The sequence below is a fragment of the Vidua macroura genome, chromosome 10 (assembly GCF_024509145.1).
Source record: "Vidua macroura isolate BioBank_ID:100142 chromosome 10, ASM2450914v1, whole genome shotgun sequence".
Taxonomy (NCBI): Eukaryota; Metazoa; Chordata; class Aves; order Passeriformes; family Viduidae; genus Vidua; species Vidua macroura.
The window spans coordinates 9742780-9759536 of NC_071580.1; the positions used below are offsets into that span (position 1 = coordinate 9742780).

Here is a 16757-nt window from a genome sequence, read left to right on the forward strand (position 1 = left end):
AGTGTCCATTTTTACTCTTATTTTTAAGAATTCATGTGAACCCTATTTGTCAAGCCACAGCTACAATACCTTGCATCCAGGTATTCAGGTCCTTTCCAGCCTCTGAAAAACAACATCACACTCTTAAAAATTAAGAGCTTTTTACTCTCTGAAGGATCCTCTTTACAAATGCTCTACACGGGTAATGGCAACTCATTTTCAAATTCATTAAACTCTGCACAACTTCAGTCAAAGTCTAAGGCTTCTTCTGATTATAGTAAGATTTCTGCTACTATTTCTTTGAAAGGGACCTTCCTTCTCCTCTCCCAGGAAGACTGAATATGACAAGATAAAATGCGTTGGATTGTAAACAAAACCCTTTTAATCTTTCCTATGCAAGAATTAACAAGCAGATACATTTCACTACATTCCTCTTCACAATTAAAACATTGAAAAAGTCATTAGTGCAGATCACATTAGAGTGACTGTCAGCCTCACACTCAATTACCCAGATCATCTGCTATCTGCCTTCTGGATAAAGGTAGGTTAGCAGATATAAAGAAAACAAACTGTCCCAGTCTTCCTGGAATAAAATCCAAGTGTCTGATCTGTTTGCCTTACAACAAATATATAGCCTTAAAATACCAAAGGCTATGTAAACACAAAGCATACAAAAGCAGGAAACATTACTATTTCACTTGCATCATCCTAAAATGAAAAATTGAACAGAAGCCATGCAGAGTTCTTCATGTTTGGGTAGCCTACAGTTATCAGCTGAGACTACATCTTCCTTCTGGGACTCTCTAGAGGCTGCATTGTTCCCTCTCCTGCCCTCAGCCTTTTCCCAACAGTATTGCATGAAGACAAAAGCAGCGTCCTACAACTCAACTTCCCCATGACTCCCATTCCCCAGGATTTAACAACTGCTATGAGAGCATTAAACATTTTTAGTTCATGTTTGCAAGCACTGCTCCATCCCACATTGAAGCTTTCTCCCAATCAGATTTGTTCTATCCATAAAACATCTACCTCCTCATTTTGTATATAGTGTTTAGATACTCTGCAGCACTTCTCTAACAATGTAAAAATAAGGCTGACTACATAATCCAATCATATCTCACTCTGCAATACCAACAAAGATCAATTCATGACCTAAAAATTATTATAAAAATAAGTATTTCCATTTTTAAAAAGCAAAACACTTAAAATTTATCATGTTTTCCATTGCATCATCATAATCTTTAAAAAAAGCTGACCAGAAATCACAGGCACTTTAAATGCTGTTTTCCAACAATCATAAATATTTCATAAACCACTTCAGCAGAAAGAACCACCAGTATATAAACATCAACAATTAGGTAAGTTTGCTATCTGTGATCACTGGCAAAAAGATGAGGACTGGGAAAACAGAGACACCTTACAGTAGCCAAGTCAATACATCATTGCTCTTCTTCCTATTTCACAACACAGCTTCTTGTTCAGCCCTGCATCCACACTGCAAGCTCCAAACATCCAAAGCTTTATCAGTGACTCTGTATCACTTCACAATAACATTTTACTTAGAAGTGCCTCCTGTAAGAGGTGGCCATTTTTAAAAAGAGAGAAGATTTAAAGTCTCAAGTTTTTGCTCCACACAATTTTGACTGTTTTTTTTAGATGGCAAAAGGAAGAAAAGAGGAGGCAGTTTTGAAACAATTCTCTTGCACCAGAACATTTTCTTCTAATTTAATATAGTGGCATGAAAATTATCTGCTCCAAAATCCATAACTAGTGCCTAATTTTTGTATGGGACTAAGCCAAGAAGGAAAAAAAAACCACACCAAATCCTATAGCCAGCAAGCTGTGCTTTCCATCCCCAGTCTGAACCTATGGACTGCTCCTTAACAGTCAGCAAAACCAGAATTAACAGCAGCAACTCTGCTGGTCAAAGTTCAATTCTACATACAAGATCCCCTGGAAAGCTTTGGGGAGCCCAAGAATAGGACAAGGAAGTTTTTATGCTATATGAATAGGACCTGAATATGTATTCTGCACTCCAGCAATGTGATTGATACTGCTCTGCTCACCTGGGTGACTGCACACATTCCCACAGCCAGGCAAGTGTACATCCAATATCCCAGAGTGAAACTGTTACAGCAGCACTAATCCCTGCTCCCCCAATCCTGGAGGGATTGTAACTGGGTGATTTATTATCTTTCATAACACACTGGAAATTTTAATCTTGCAATTCTTAGGTAAAACTTAAGAACCTAGACTAGAATATTCTATCTAAATCTTGATTCATGAATTCTGAATAATGAAAAAAGCCACATTACATTCTTTTGTATATTTTTCCAATAATTCAAAAGCCCAATAAAAAAAATTACCATGCTTAAAAAAATATAAAAGACTTAATCTTCAAGTTCAAGTAAAACCTTATTAAAGGCTCTAAAAATTAAATGTCATGTTTTATTACATTATGTTCTATCACATTTTACTTCCATACTGAGCTGTTTTCATTACCAACAATAAAAGTCAAGATGGGCTGTTGAGTGAGTGTATGAAGGGTTGTATGCATGTGATAACAAGGAAGACTCAGAGGAAAACAAGGACAGCAAACAAGGACAGCAAAGCCTTACAGAATGTTCTGCTATGCAGATGCATTACCTAAAATTAGCAGTTTTGTGATGTTTACAACACTTTTAGTTCAAATCCAAGAGGAAGAACATTTATTCATAGATAGTTGTAACAACAGGAGAAAACAAACTGGATATTTATGACATAATGTGAGTTTGTGGGCTGTAGTTCTGTCATGTTCAAGCAATGGTGCTTTTAAGGAAATTATCATCCTGTGACTGTGTAACCTCCACCCTTATATGGATTGTACTATTCCTATAGGAGGAACAGACAGAAGCACAAGTCTGAGGCTGCTAAAGCATACAATCCAGCAGACAACTCACACCTCCAGGATACTCAACCTCATGAATGCCATGAATTCCCCAAGAAAAAATGCAGACTGCATTAAACAAATGTATTCTCTTATTTCAATCCTGACTTCACAGTTCCCTTTCTGGAACCACATACAAAGAATTCAATGAGAACTCTTTTCATAGGACCTTCAGTCATGTTTCCTTCACTTAAAATGAGATTAATTTTTGGGATTTAGCCCACTGTGTCTCAGACCTGATCACTTCCCATCACAAAACACTTCATTCAGAAGCTCTGTATACCCAGGAGCTGACAAATCACTGACTTTTGCCAGTATTCAATGCTGTGTTAGTGGCCTTTACAAGTAAATCCAGTTAGACTTCAACAAACAATAGTCCTAAGAAAGAAATATCATTTTAGCCATGAAATCTGACAAACTCACAACTCACTTGGTCTTTATGTCTCTGTACACTGGCATTGTTGATCTGGGCTAGAGCACACAACCAGTTATCAAATGAAAAGTGTGGGCAACTACCACGGCCTAACATAAACCTTTTGCCTCCAGTGCTAATCAGCTAAAAAGTGTTAGTCCATGACTACCAAGAAAGGTAGACACTAGAATTTACAAGGAAATGCTCATCCTTATTGCACCAGTAGGTTCTGGACTGCAAGTCTCCAGAAGGGAGGGGAAGAGACAGGATAACATCTGAACCACTGTACAGCAGATGAAAGAGTCAAAGATGGTGTCACTCATTTCCTCATTGCTGGACATGGAGAGAACAGGCCCTGAACTATGACGTTCCAGCAAGATGCCAGCACATGGTAAATGGTTTAGCTCAGAGCCTTGAAGGTTTCTCGTTTTGGTAAGAGCTATCCATGTCCAATTGTGTTTTGCATTTGTTGAAAAGAAAAATTACACTGAAATCTGAGCTCAAAAGGGCTTTGTCACAACCTGTTTTGAAAAAAGATGCCTGAAACTATGGAAGACATGCATGGAATTTTTGTTCTGTACACAGATACAAAAGTCAGCTAAACAGACCCCTTGGCTTCAGGAGAGGCAGAGATCCCTAAGCAGCAAGGAATGAGCTGTGCTGCTTGGAAGTAACAGAGCAGAAGCACTTGAGAGACACCTGCTGCCCACTAAGAGAATCTATCCTCTTTGCAAACCACGTTCCATTATCCTTCAGATAGAGCAGAACGGCGCAGAATCGCTTCCATGTGGGGAACAACTTGGTACAGAAAAGCTGACTGCTCACATCAGTAACCCAAGTTTTAACCCCATCTTTAAGAACCTCTCATCCTGCTTTTAAGGACAGCTACCAACCGAAAAGAAGATGTGAAGAACGATTTTTAAGTTAAAATTATGGACCCAAGTATGCAGCAACTCCTCTCAGCCACACTCAAATGAGTTTGGCTCAGGGCTGCAGTTTGGCTCAGTGCTCAGATTACACAGATTATTGTATTAACAGATGCAGGTGCAGTCCTTGGGGAGCCTTCTAATTCCCCAACCACCCCTTAGCCAAGGGAACTGCAGGGCATTACAAAATACCATTTCAGCATTAGGTTTCACTTTAGACAACCAAAGGAAACATTGTGATGATTTTGTGATAGGCTCATGTTACAGTGTAAGCCCAGGAATTTTTCACAGTTTAACAGTGGATACTTAAGAAACAAAGACTATTTCAAGGTCCTCCTCCAGTTTTGTTTTTTTTTTTCTTAATCCAAGTCACAACAATTTAGATAGCCATTAGGCTATCTAATTAAAATAGGTATATTTGTCTGAGTACTGCTGCCCTTAAGAGGCTTGGCACAAGCACAGTATATTTAATTTTTAATTAACTCTCAATCCTGCAAATATTAATTTTTCATTCTATTTGTCAACTTCATCTAGTTCTGTTCAGACAATTAAACCACAAGTCCGGAAACCTACAGAAAGACTCATTAAACATCTGCTAAACATTAAGGAAGGCTTCTAATCCTAAACCAATCTCTCAGTTTTTTAACTTTTCAGAATTCATTAAATTAGCAGTTGAGTCACTTTGTGAAAGCAGTAGCATACTCATTTTCTGAAAAAGAACAGACATTAAATTGAAGGCTGCAGGAGTGACCAAGGAAGACACTTTACCTGAACAGAATGAAACCAAGTGACTCCACAGCTGCCCGCCTCACATCATCATTCACATCACTCACCTACAAAAGGAAAAACAGGATATTCAGAATACAGTTAAAATACTTGAGGACTCTGCAATGTTTCAGGCCAGATGTCAGTTAATCAAGAAGACAGGATTATAGAGAAAGTTAGTTAAAATTATGTTCAGCCTTAGCCCAAACAGCCTCACCTGTGTTTGCACACCAATTGCAAGATAATCAAAGAACAGACAGACCTCATCTTTCAGAGCTAAATTTATTTTTTCTCCAGCCCATCATTACACAGACCATTCACTCTAAACCTGTTAGCTGGTAGTTTGGGTTCACATTTTAATTTTTAATAGGTTCCTTTTCTGTGATACCAGGTTGAAAGTCTGAAAGTCTACTTACCCTAATGTCAGAAAGCCCTGTTAGTTCTACTCATAATACTAAGTAAACCTTTCATCACTTCACAATATCTGATTTGGACCAGAATACTAACACTGCAGACACAAAACCTGAGAGAGTGATGTGCTTGCTTCCTGACCACAACTTTCTTCCTATGTGCTCCTAAGGCCACAGTACTTACAGCCACATGCAGCAGGCGCCTGATAGCCTTGTTGTTCCCTGAGCCACAGTATGCCATAGCCACAGTGTACATGCCAGAACGACGGAGAATTGGATCCTGGAAGAGAAAGCATCAATATTTCACATCCATCCAAACTGTGACTCATAATTCTAACTTTAAATCTCTTCCACTCTTGTATCTTGAACCTGCAAACAGGTCACAGGTCAGCCTCATTGCTTAATTGTTTATTTGGGACAAGTGACAGGACAATCACCAAAGCAGAGTCGTCATTACCAAGTTCAGGGGGACAGAGACCTGCCATACTGCAGGCTGCCAAAGAGTATAGAGCAGAGGTGACATTCTGCTTCTTGCTTGCTATCTGCAATAATCACTACTAGAGCCTTGAGATGACCCACCTACAGCAAGTCTTGTCTGTTTTCAACCACTACATCTTGATCTACTGCCTGCTGCTCTCACATGACTATGAAGACCAAGTATAAGGCTAAAGAAAACACAACTAAGCAGTGTTGTTCTTGTATTTTTGATCACAGTGCAGCAACTTGCGAAACAGTCCTATTTCAGACCTATGTAAGAACTTCTCTGGTTCTAAAGAGCCAACCCACCACAGCTGGAGATTCACAGACAGGAGGCCAGCCATGTAACACAAGAGTCAGCTCAGTTTACCTTATCTCTGCAGAGACTCTCAATGAGAGCATCTGCCTCCTCCATCCTCCCATACATGACCAGAGCAATTCCAACTGCGAGGCCTCGCAGGATCTTTTCATGCTGGGTTTCCTGTGCGTAGCCAACCATGTCCTCAATAGCCTGGGCATTTTTAGATCCCAACATAACCAACCCCAGTGCCAGGCCAGCTGCCTCACCTAAAAAGCACAGAAAAGCAAAAAAGTCAACTCTGTTCCCAAAAGTAATAAATACTGTATCTAGAGAATCACACCAGATATAGGCCAATAGATCACTTCTGGACATCACCATGCCTAACAATTCCACTATTCATGGCAAAATATGTTTGTAACCACAATTTAGTACTTTTCTTTACCAAGTTCAATTATCGCTTCCTTGGGCCAAGAGCTGGGATCATTTTCCTATGAGCCCCACCAATGCAGCAGTAACTCCCACAAGCTTCTCCAAGCCTATCTCTCAGCTCAAAAAAGCACATGGCTCTGGAGAACAGCCACACTAAAGAAAAAACATATGACAAAGAAAAGGACAGCAAAAAAGTGGCTGTTTAAAGACCTAGCATATCTTATCAAAACTTGCCACAGTGCCTTTCATGACAGGATTTCTGAACATTACTGACACATAACTAAAGAACCATAATGATCAGGAAAAGGTCAGTAAAACACAGCTAGAAACTATCTATGTTGCTAACAGAAAACCTGGGGGAAAAAAAAAAACATGACAGAAAAACCCAGGTATCTGATAAGGCCTCAGATGGTTATTTGCTTTGAAAGCAGAACATTTACCTGTCACTGCATCATCCTGGTATAGATTTGTTTTCAGCAGATCGTACACATCTTGACGTGCTGTCCCCATGGCAGCCAGCCCCAAGCCCAGGCTGCCACCATGTCGCACAATCTAGAGAAGCACATGCAAGTTCAGTCATAAAGCAGGGAACAATATGGCTTCAGCTGAAGTAGACATCTTTCTATCAATATAAACCTGCAACCTTTTAGCCCCAAACCAACCCAAAATGATTTCTTGACCTGCTAGAAATACCACTTTCACAGTCTCAGGCAGCAGGTCCAGTGAAAGATGCAGAAAATAGAAGAAAAACAGTTCAAAAGCCCATAAACAGTAAATAACAGAAGCTTAACACATAACACAGAAGACTTTCTAGTGACTTCAAAATCTTTTCTCCCACTGAGTGATTTATGTAAAACCATAAATCTGTGCCATGTATAAAAGCCACTAGCTAGTAGAAGCTTTTAAATAAAAAGGTAAAAAGGCACCCACTTAAAACTACAACCTCTTTTGCTCTAACAGTGGATACATTTGCAGTAAGACTAGTGGGATCTGTTCATGGAATTAAAAAAAAAAAAAAAAGTAATATGAGATTCCACAAGGAGAAAGAGGGAACATGCTGGGACAATGACCTATTCCCAATTTAAAACTATATTTTTCTTAGAGGTCTACAAACACTAAGTGCAGAAGTAAAACACTTCTTATTGTGCAAGATGCATTAAAACTACAGGTCATGTTGGCAGAAACATTTTGTGGCTTATTTCCTTGACAACTAAGCTGTAAACAATAAGAGTGCCAGAATGCTGCAGGTCCACTAACAAAACAAAGTAGATATAACAAGTAGTAAATATGATGAAGCTACAGTCACTTTCAAGTACGTAAGAATTTCCTAAAAATCTTACTTAAACCTTAAGCAACAGGTTGTTAAAACCAACCTTTAACCAATCTTTAAGACCCAGTGGAGGTCTAAGTACCACACTGCTGCTTAATTACCTCTACCCCCCACTACTAAACCAGCCAGCACCCTCCTGCATATTCCCAACAAAACAAAGGCTCATTGCTGAGCCCAGTACACACATCATTACTGGCATTCTTCAGCTGGTTCAGCAAGTAGTCAATGATGTCCCCACCATGGTTGGCATGGATGAGACCCAAGGCATAGAGGCCTCCTCCCTCCTGGTAGGCTGACCCTGGAGAGGTGTCCTTGGGCAGGTAGGTTGCCATCAGCTGTAATGCTTCTTTCTCATGACCCTGGATGTCCAGTGTCCAGCAGGAAGGGAAGACAGTGGGAAGTGAAATGTGAAAAAACAGCAAAGTAATATTTAAACATGTGTTGTAGCCATTATTTTCTCCACTAAAATCAGTATTTCAGTGCCACACATCACTGTTCAAACTTACTGAAAGTTATTACAGTAAGGAACTTTGGTATGTCCCAAAATCACTTAACAACCACCTGCAATTTTAATACCTAGAAACTACTAATCTGTTCAAATCACAAAGGAGGAGTTAGAAAAAATACTCTCTCCATGAGCCATATTATCCTAGCACCTTTTTGATTCTCAGCAGAACATACCATAAATTATATTGGATGTCAGATGAAATAATATAAACACAGCTTTTTTAGTGCAAAGACACAAAATATGTTATAGTTGTGCCAGGTACACTGGAGTGCAGGCACCATTCAGAATCCCCATTTCCACGTTTTCAGTGTTCACAAGCATTTACACTGAGCAGACAGAAATGAATGCAATGTTACCTTGTGTATAACACCCAAGCTGGCAGTAGCAGTAAACTTAGCCCAGTTAGTGGCCCTGGCCAGCCACTCCAAATTGTCTCTAGAAGATGAAAAGAGCAAGGTTATACAAACAGGTCATACAGCCTGCTCCTAATTCTGCAAAAAGGGTTTAAGAGCACTGAAGACTGCTTTCAAACTAAAAAGCAGCTCCAGAAGTGAAGGCAGCTAACCACATTTCCACTTTAGATTTCTCTCCCCTTCATCAGTCCTGGTTGCCTGGTTGTAGTCAAGCTTCTAGACATGGGTGATCTCATTGAAAGACAGAGAACTGCTCAATCTGCAGCTCACTAATTCTCTGGAAGAAAGTTTAGCAGAGTTTCTGCAGCTTTCCTTAAGTCCCTCGTAAGGTTAACCCTAGTATTTTCCCTACAAGAGTCATTCAGTACTATCAGTCTCTACTGTACAAAGATACATCTCAGAAACTCTCTAGTTGGTAAACAATGAGAAGAGAAATTCCAGATCTTCATCCTCCAAGCTGCTCATATGGTCAGCAGTCAAACAAAGCCAGTTTGTGAAGATAGAGAAAAGGAAACAATTCTCTAACACCATTAGAGTTCTGCAGTTACCACTCTGGACGTATCAAGTTAAAGAGGGCAACAATGTTGTTCAAACACCTCTAAATTACACTGGAGCGTCCTTGCCATAGATTTACCTAAGGAACTGGTCACTGGTTGTCCCACAGTGCATAAAGGAGTTTGCTATAACAGTTGCAGTATGACACACAGAATTCCTCACTGCATCCTGAAAGAACAAGAACAATCAGTAGGATCACTCAGCAAAAGATCTGCCCAAGGTCACTTAACAAGCTTGCCAGTACACCAGAAAAATGGACAGTAATGATCCTCAATTTAACTAGCAATTTCCCTGTAATCAGCTAATAGATTGCTAATACACTCTAACATATCCTCTAGCCATCTTTCTCATGCAAAATGATCCTTTATGTGAGTTTCTTTCAGAGATGTGATTACTCCAATTTCCACTTAACTACAGAACCACCCCGCTCTGCTTCCCAGAACCGAGCACTGCACAGCAAGTGCTGCTGACATTTCCAGGCCATTCCCAGAACTCTACTTCAGAATCCTGAACACTTCATCAGCAGATGGAAAAGATTTTCCAATACATTTGAAATGTTATCTGAAATAGATGAACCCACTAACAAGCAACCCCTACTACTTTTACTGATGATATGCATCTTATTTCACAAATAAAAAAACTTCTCCTACAGTTTCTAGTAAGTATTTAAGAGTCTAATTTAGCTATAAGTTTTCATTTGCCCACCCCTGAGTAACACCTTCCAAAACAAAACCAGTTACTCCATTCACTACATTACAGTATCTGATTGGTTTTGTCTCCCACATGGAAATATTGGTTTTTTACTACATACCAGGATTCCCTTGCCAAGCTGAAGGTGTGGGTTTACCTAACATCTCAACCAAGATACCAATATACTGTAACCTATAGTCCTGGCTGACTGCTCCCTTCCCAACCAGCAGCATCTGCAATAGATCTGACATGGAGCTGGAGGGTAAATGTTGCCCATCTTACTGAACAGATTAAAAACAAATCCACCAAAAAAAAAAAAAAGGGTGAGAAAAAGATGAGTTGTTATAACCAATTAAAAAAACCTAATTAAAAAATCAACATGCTAATAGCATCCTATCATTACAAACAACAGCAGCATGGCCAAAACCAACAAAGGATGAATCAGATAAATCCAAGACAACCATATTTAAAAAAGTCTCTTACCTTTGTGTTTTTGAGGATCATGAGATCTGTATTGTTGTTTCGTATTAAAAACTGCAGATGTAACTCAATGGCCATTTCCCCACTTAAAATTTTAATCATTTTTGAGATCTGGTCCTTAGGCTCTGGGTTCTTCACATACAAGCAAAAAGGAAAAAAAAATCCGTGAGAACCCAACTATGACTCTGTTAAAATACAATTAATGAGAAGCCACTCTGGTATGTTCCCATCATCATATTCCAAAACCTATCAGGTTTTAGGACTAAAAAGACATTGTTTCTGTCCTCGGTGCACAAGCCCAAACCTCCCAGAAATCAAATCTTTTGTGCAGAGCAGTGCTGGTGGGAGAAGAGACTCTTCAAAAAGAAATGTATTCTTTCATTGAAAGAAAAAGAATATTGGTGACATCTGACATTCTGCAAGCTGCTGTTTGGCCTTACAGAGACAATAAGTCTCCTGCCAGAGGCAAACCCTTTTATAAATGAACCTGTATTTCCATGGAAGCTTTCATAGACAGAGGAGCCACAAAGCTACAATACTTTGCATGAGCCTGTGCTGAGCTGCAGCACCATTCTTGTGAGCTACAAGCTTTATTTGGAGCAATAGCTAGTAGAACTAGGAAACTAATACATTCATCTTCAAGAGCTCTCTGAGTAAAGTCTCCTTCCTCCTGATGGAACAGTTGAAAATGGATCGGTAGAAACTGAAGTTCATTCTGAGCAGGGTGAAAAGTACAGTGCAGTTCTTTGTCCTGACATTGTTAGCTGGTCACAGACTAGTCAAGCATGAGTAGTTCAGACCTTAAACTAATTCCCTCAATTATTTCTTTGTAGTCAGCATTCTGAATTGTGGAAGATTAAGCTAAAGAACATTTCTGGCACAGAAATGTTTTTGTGTACTTGGCACAATCAGCAAAGCTAGTGCAACAGAAACTGATTCAAGACACCTTTCCTGTACAAAAGCACTGTCAAGGTTCCTTGCTGGGGCAAGAAACTCAATCCCTTTTGTTTTCTGTATGAAATATAACTTGAAGAAAACACTTATGTTTGCCCTTAATTAATTTTTAAGTGATCTGCAAGAATATTTCAAACATTCCCAAGTTTTGTTTGCAACCATTTACTATGGGGAAAAATTAAAAAAACAAAAAACACTTGTCTTGGGTTTTACCTTCCTCTCTGATAACACTCTGCAGCATTGGAAATGTCAAAACTGCATTAACTATTCTACATGCTGAAATGCAACTGTATGTGCATGTTAGAAGTGAACTCACTTTCTCCAATACTTGGGAAAAGAAACTAAACAAGATTTCAACCAACTGGCCCAGCAACACAGCACCATGTAGGCCCGAGGTAACTTTATGCCTCCATGGAAAAGAAACTATGTTACATCAGCATCCCCTCCTGCCATTCCTGTAGAACTGCATCAGTTCTATCCAACCAGAACTACAGTTGGTTTTTGAAAGAGAGGGGAAAAAATGCATCAAGTTAATTCACTCCCTAAGGTTCTCAGCAGCAGTTGAATTTCAGGCCCTTTCTTTTCGGATGAGTTAATTGTTACAATATCAGAAAGCAAACACATGAGCCAGATGTTTCTGTCTCCTTTTTCAGAACTCAGTAATTCCTACTGAACTCTGACCATTTCCCACTCTCACACAGCTTTCAGTATCTGAACTGCTGGACATTAAGTCAGATTTTTGGCCCTCAGAGATCATCTGTCACCTTGTCTCCAAGCACATAGAAAAGGAATTCCATTCTTTATTAGCCAAAGCAATTTAGAAATCCTAGACATCCAAAGAGAACATGTAAGAAAAACTAAGTAAAGTCTGTTTCAGAAATAGCACTCACAATTTCTGCAGACCTCCCTGCTGCACAAGTGTTTCCTGGTTTCTCTTCCGCTTCCATAGCATCACTGAAATAAAATAAAAATAAAAAATTCATCACTTGCAATAAGTCACAAACTGTAATTACGGCTGAACATTATCCTGAAGGAGCAGCCTAGGATTTGGAGATGATGACTGGAAAAGAGGACTTTGATAAAACAAGTGCTGACTATTTGGAGCTTACTGCTAAGCAGAAAATTCCCCCTCCACACAATTTTCATGGAGCTTGAGACAAAGGCCTGGAAAACTCTATTCTCTTATTCCACCTACAGAGACAACGAAAATAAAGATGCTTGTAGGGAATGAAGAGACACAGGTGAGAAAACAAGGTCAACAAACAAGGCATCAAGGGTAATTATATCCTCCCCTAGAAGCCTTGTGCTTGTCACTATTAGCACGGATCCTAGAGTGTTGACATGGAAATGAAACATATTAAGCTGTTGTTAGCACTTTGTTCTAATGCTTCACAGGCAGACACAAATTATTCTGTGCCTTTTCTTTTATTTCACTGGAAAAGAAGAGTGGAAGAGGAAAATGCTTGCCATGCCTGTGTCACTGATTCAAAAGTATAAATACTCAGCTCCACAGCTGGATAAACCCTTATATTCAACCAGCCTGGATCTATGCAGGATTCTCCACCACACACTGTCAAAGAGAGTGAAGGGAGCAGGTTGTGCACAGACATGAGAGCTCTGCTGAAAGTACCAGTAAGCATTCTATGGTGATTACAGAGCAGATGGAAAACAAACTTCTTCCAGCAACTTTAGCACAGATTGGCCAGTTCTCCTGTAAGTCACCAAAAGAAGAAATAAAGGTAACAGAATGGTTAGTGCCAACTTAGATTTTTCTTAACAGTAGCTTCCTGTGGTTAAGATCTGTGATACTGACCACTGAACATGTTTTTAAAAACTCTAAGTCGATTCGAAGTAGCTCTTCTTAACTGCAAGTACAAAAGGTGTGCAAGTACTGTGGTGTTGACACCACAGTACCATCTGAGCTCACTCTTCCCACAAGCTGTTATGTGATACCAAACTTGCACATAGCTGTGATAAGCCTTTTCCCTGATGAGCTTTTTCCCTTCCTTAGTTCTGCAAATTGCTTCCAAGACCACATAGAATCAGCATTCCCAAGCAACTCATGTCGTGGCTTAATGAATTACTGCTCATTAGCTGAACCCCAGTATAACTGCTCTGTGCTTATCTCAACTGCAAAGAAAAATCCCCTTAAAAACCAGTAGATTTTGGTAATACACAATTTTGTTTTAAACAAATAGCATGTCTTGCCTATTATTTAAATAAAGTGGAGTAGCTTGATAGCTTGTAAAAAGCACCCATACATGGAATATGAGGCTCCCTTAGAGCAGGATTGGAGCCAAACAAGTCCACCACCTCTCAAGTCAGTCTCCTCACCTGTCTTTCTCCGATCCAGGGACGGTGCCTGTGTTGGTGGATCCAGGCACAGAGGCAATGGGAGTTCCAACCGTGCGGAGATTCTGGATGACAGAAGACAGGAACTGCTGGCTCGCACTTTCATACAGGTCAAAGCAAATTTGGTAAGCCATGAGAAGGTTATCATCCTTCACCAATTTTTCCAGGATGTCACTCACAGCCTGTGGGTCATCCAGGAATATCAGGCACTGAAGAGGAGAAAGGGGAGAACAGAAAAAAAAATAGGAGAAGACATTAGATACTTCAGAACGAGAAAGCAACACTACCCAAGGCAACACTCCAATGCCCTTATCTGCTGCTCCACAGAATACCCCCTTCAAAGGTAGGTACCCCCTTTCTCTCTTTCATTGAAGGCAGTAGAAAACTCAGAAGACTTTTCATAAAAAAACAAGACTTGTCCTACTAGACACAGAAATTCAAAAGCATATTGAAGAAGCACCAGTCATTCTGTAGGGATGTCTCAGCTGAAATGAAACAGGCATAACGCTGAGTCATGTGTACATGGCATACCCAGACTGGCAAAGATCTGAGAACATCTGAGTAACTTCTCAACTGGTTGTCTAAACACTTTGAGAGAATGGCTTACCAAAAAAAAAAACAAAGCACTGGAAATGTTCTTGTGAGGAATAAATAAAATTCCAAGCTGTGAACCTACCATCTGATACTCCCTACACAGGCTTAAAATATTCTGTCAGAGTTGTCTGTGTCCTCAAACTGCCTTTGAATGGATTTCTTTCTCTATAAATTGACCAAATATGCAATCTTTACATCTCTTTTTCAAGTTGGTCTCACTCTGATATATGTTGGAAGCACACAACCAGGAAAAGATATTTCATTTAACTGAACAAAAGACAGAGAGAACAGGTAGATGTCAAGCCAAATATACCTAAAGAAGGGTAACTTTTTATTATCTTTAAAGATGACTTTGAAAAGTTTACCTGGCACACATTGATGAAGTCTGGTTTCTCCAAATTCATGTAGATTTTAACTAGAACTCTCAAGACTTTATTACGAAACTGTTTATTCTGCATCAAAGACATACAGAGCTTCAAGCTGTAGGCCAGCATCCCAGGAACATCATTCTGAAATAAAATTCAGGGATATCAAACACAGGTTTAGACTGACAAGCAGGATTTAGAGAGGAAAATAAAGCTACCCTTTTTCTATTTTAAAAAGCAGACCAAATGTGCATATAAATCTTCACAGTTTCCTATTTTCAGAAAAGCTTATATACAGGTGTATTGCAGTTTAATGAAAAAACACTATCAAAATCATGCAGGACCAATATTTAAATCAGAAGTTAAAACATGCAAAACATTAACTTAAAAGTACAATACCTATCTTCCCTTCACCCTTCTTGTTCAAACAATCAGTTTTGAATGCAGTGAAGTTCACTGCACTAACATGAAATGTCAGCAAAACAAACCATGCACCAAGAAAAGATCAAGCCTGAGAAACCAATTTGGTTACTAGACCTCAGAAAGGTAATTAAAAATGAGAGATTTATAATGAGCAAGTTATTAAATGCATAGGACAACAAAGAGAACAATGAGAGCAAGATGGATGCCTTATGATTATCACTCATCACAGAAATATGAAACATCCAAACATACATAAAAGTTGTAAACTGAAAAGCAGTAACATTTAAAGGATTCAAGCTATGTGTCTGGCATATGATTGAGATACTACAGAATAACTGCACACAACTGCTGAGCTGCTGCATATGACTACAGACCTGCTTCTCTTACTGCCACTAACCCTCAGGGAAAGATTTTAAAGCCAAGGTGCACCATCTTGGAATCAGGGCAGGCCAAAACTGCACATAGTCACTGAAAATTAGAGCAGCTCACCCACCGACTGGAGTTTCTTCTTTTGTTTTATATTAATAAATCACTTACCCAGCCCTAAGGATCCCTTCCCACAGTGAATTACAGCAGTTGACAGGCACAATTAAATAAGGGCTGTTCTTACATTATGCCAGTATTGTATCTCCGCCAGTAGCTGACAGGGAACACCTTAGGAAGGCGGCACATAGCCAAGCTTCCTGGGAATATTTTCCCATAAACTTGTGGCTCAAGGATTTCCTAAAGATAGGGGGGATCTTCCTATACTTGATAGTCCTGAGTGGCTCTGCTTTCCATGAACATGCTGAACTGAACACCCCTGATTTTTATCTTTTGTTCTGTTCATACAAAACAGGGCAAGTTCCACAGCAACATGGATCTTGCACTTGACTTCTGGATCCATACCTGGAAAAGCCTAGCTACAGGCACCTCCTGCCTCTTGCACATACCGACTCAAGGATGGTTTTCTCAAAGATGTCCAGCCTGCGTGTCTCCAGAGCGATGCCAATGGCCTGCTTGTACTTGTGGTCATCCAAGCACCGCTGGAACATTTTGTTTACTATCCCTTCCAGCCTCTCATCCACAGGTTTCTTCTCCCCTTCTGGCAGCTCTGCGTTCTCCACACACTGCTTGGTATAGTGGTCGATACATTTTGCTGAAGAGATACAGGGGGAAAAGTCAATTTCCCAGATTTTTGCAGTTTTGTACAGGTGAAGAGACCAGCATGTGCATGAACACACTCTACCAGCAAGTACAGTATGGGAAATTACACATTTGTGTAGTCATATGCAGATAATACTGGAAAACGCTTCTATTATCTCCTAATAAACTCTGATTTTAGTGCTGAAAACAGGTAGGTATTTTAAAAATTAAACCGAGGATATGATCTTTTCTCAAGTGTCATGTTAAATAAATGAGAAAACAGCAGTTGGAGACTTCCTAGCTCCACTGCAAACACCAGCTGGGGAGACTGAAAGCCAGCCCA

The 16757-nt window shown here is 39.6% G+C and overlaps 1 protein-coding gene across 1 annotated transcript in view; it reads right to left on the reverse strand.

The window, feature by feature from the left end:
- The window catches only part of PSMD1 (proteasome 26S subunit, non-ATPase 1), a 66737-nt gene that overhangs the window by 45740 nt on the left and 4240 nt on the right, over positions 1-16757 (reverse strand). The window contains exons 5-16 of the mRNA XM_053986107.1: positions 16222-16427; positions 14867-15010; positions 13890-14116; positions 12446-12509; positions 10605-10733; positions 9511-9599; positions 8820-8898; positions 8141-8314; positions 7066-7177; positions 6266-6462; positions 5603-5698; positions 5012-5076 (exon numbers count right to left, since the gene is read on the reverse strand). Of these exons, the coding sequence (XP_053842082.1) occupies positions 5012-5076; positions 5603-5698; positions 6266-6462; positions 7066-7177; positions 8141-8314; positions 8820-8898; positions 9511-9599; positions 10605-10733; positions 12446-12509; positions 13890-14116; positions 14867-15010; positions 16222-16427 (1582 nt within the window). The remainder of the gene's footprint in view (positions 1-5011; positions 5077-5602; positions 5699-6265; positions 6463-7065; positions 7178-8140; positions 8315-8819; positions 8899-9510; positions 9600-10604; positions 10734-12445; positions 12510-13889; positions 14117-14866; positions 15011-16221; positions 16428-16757) is intronic.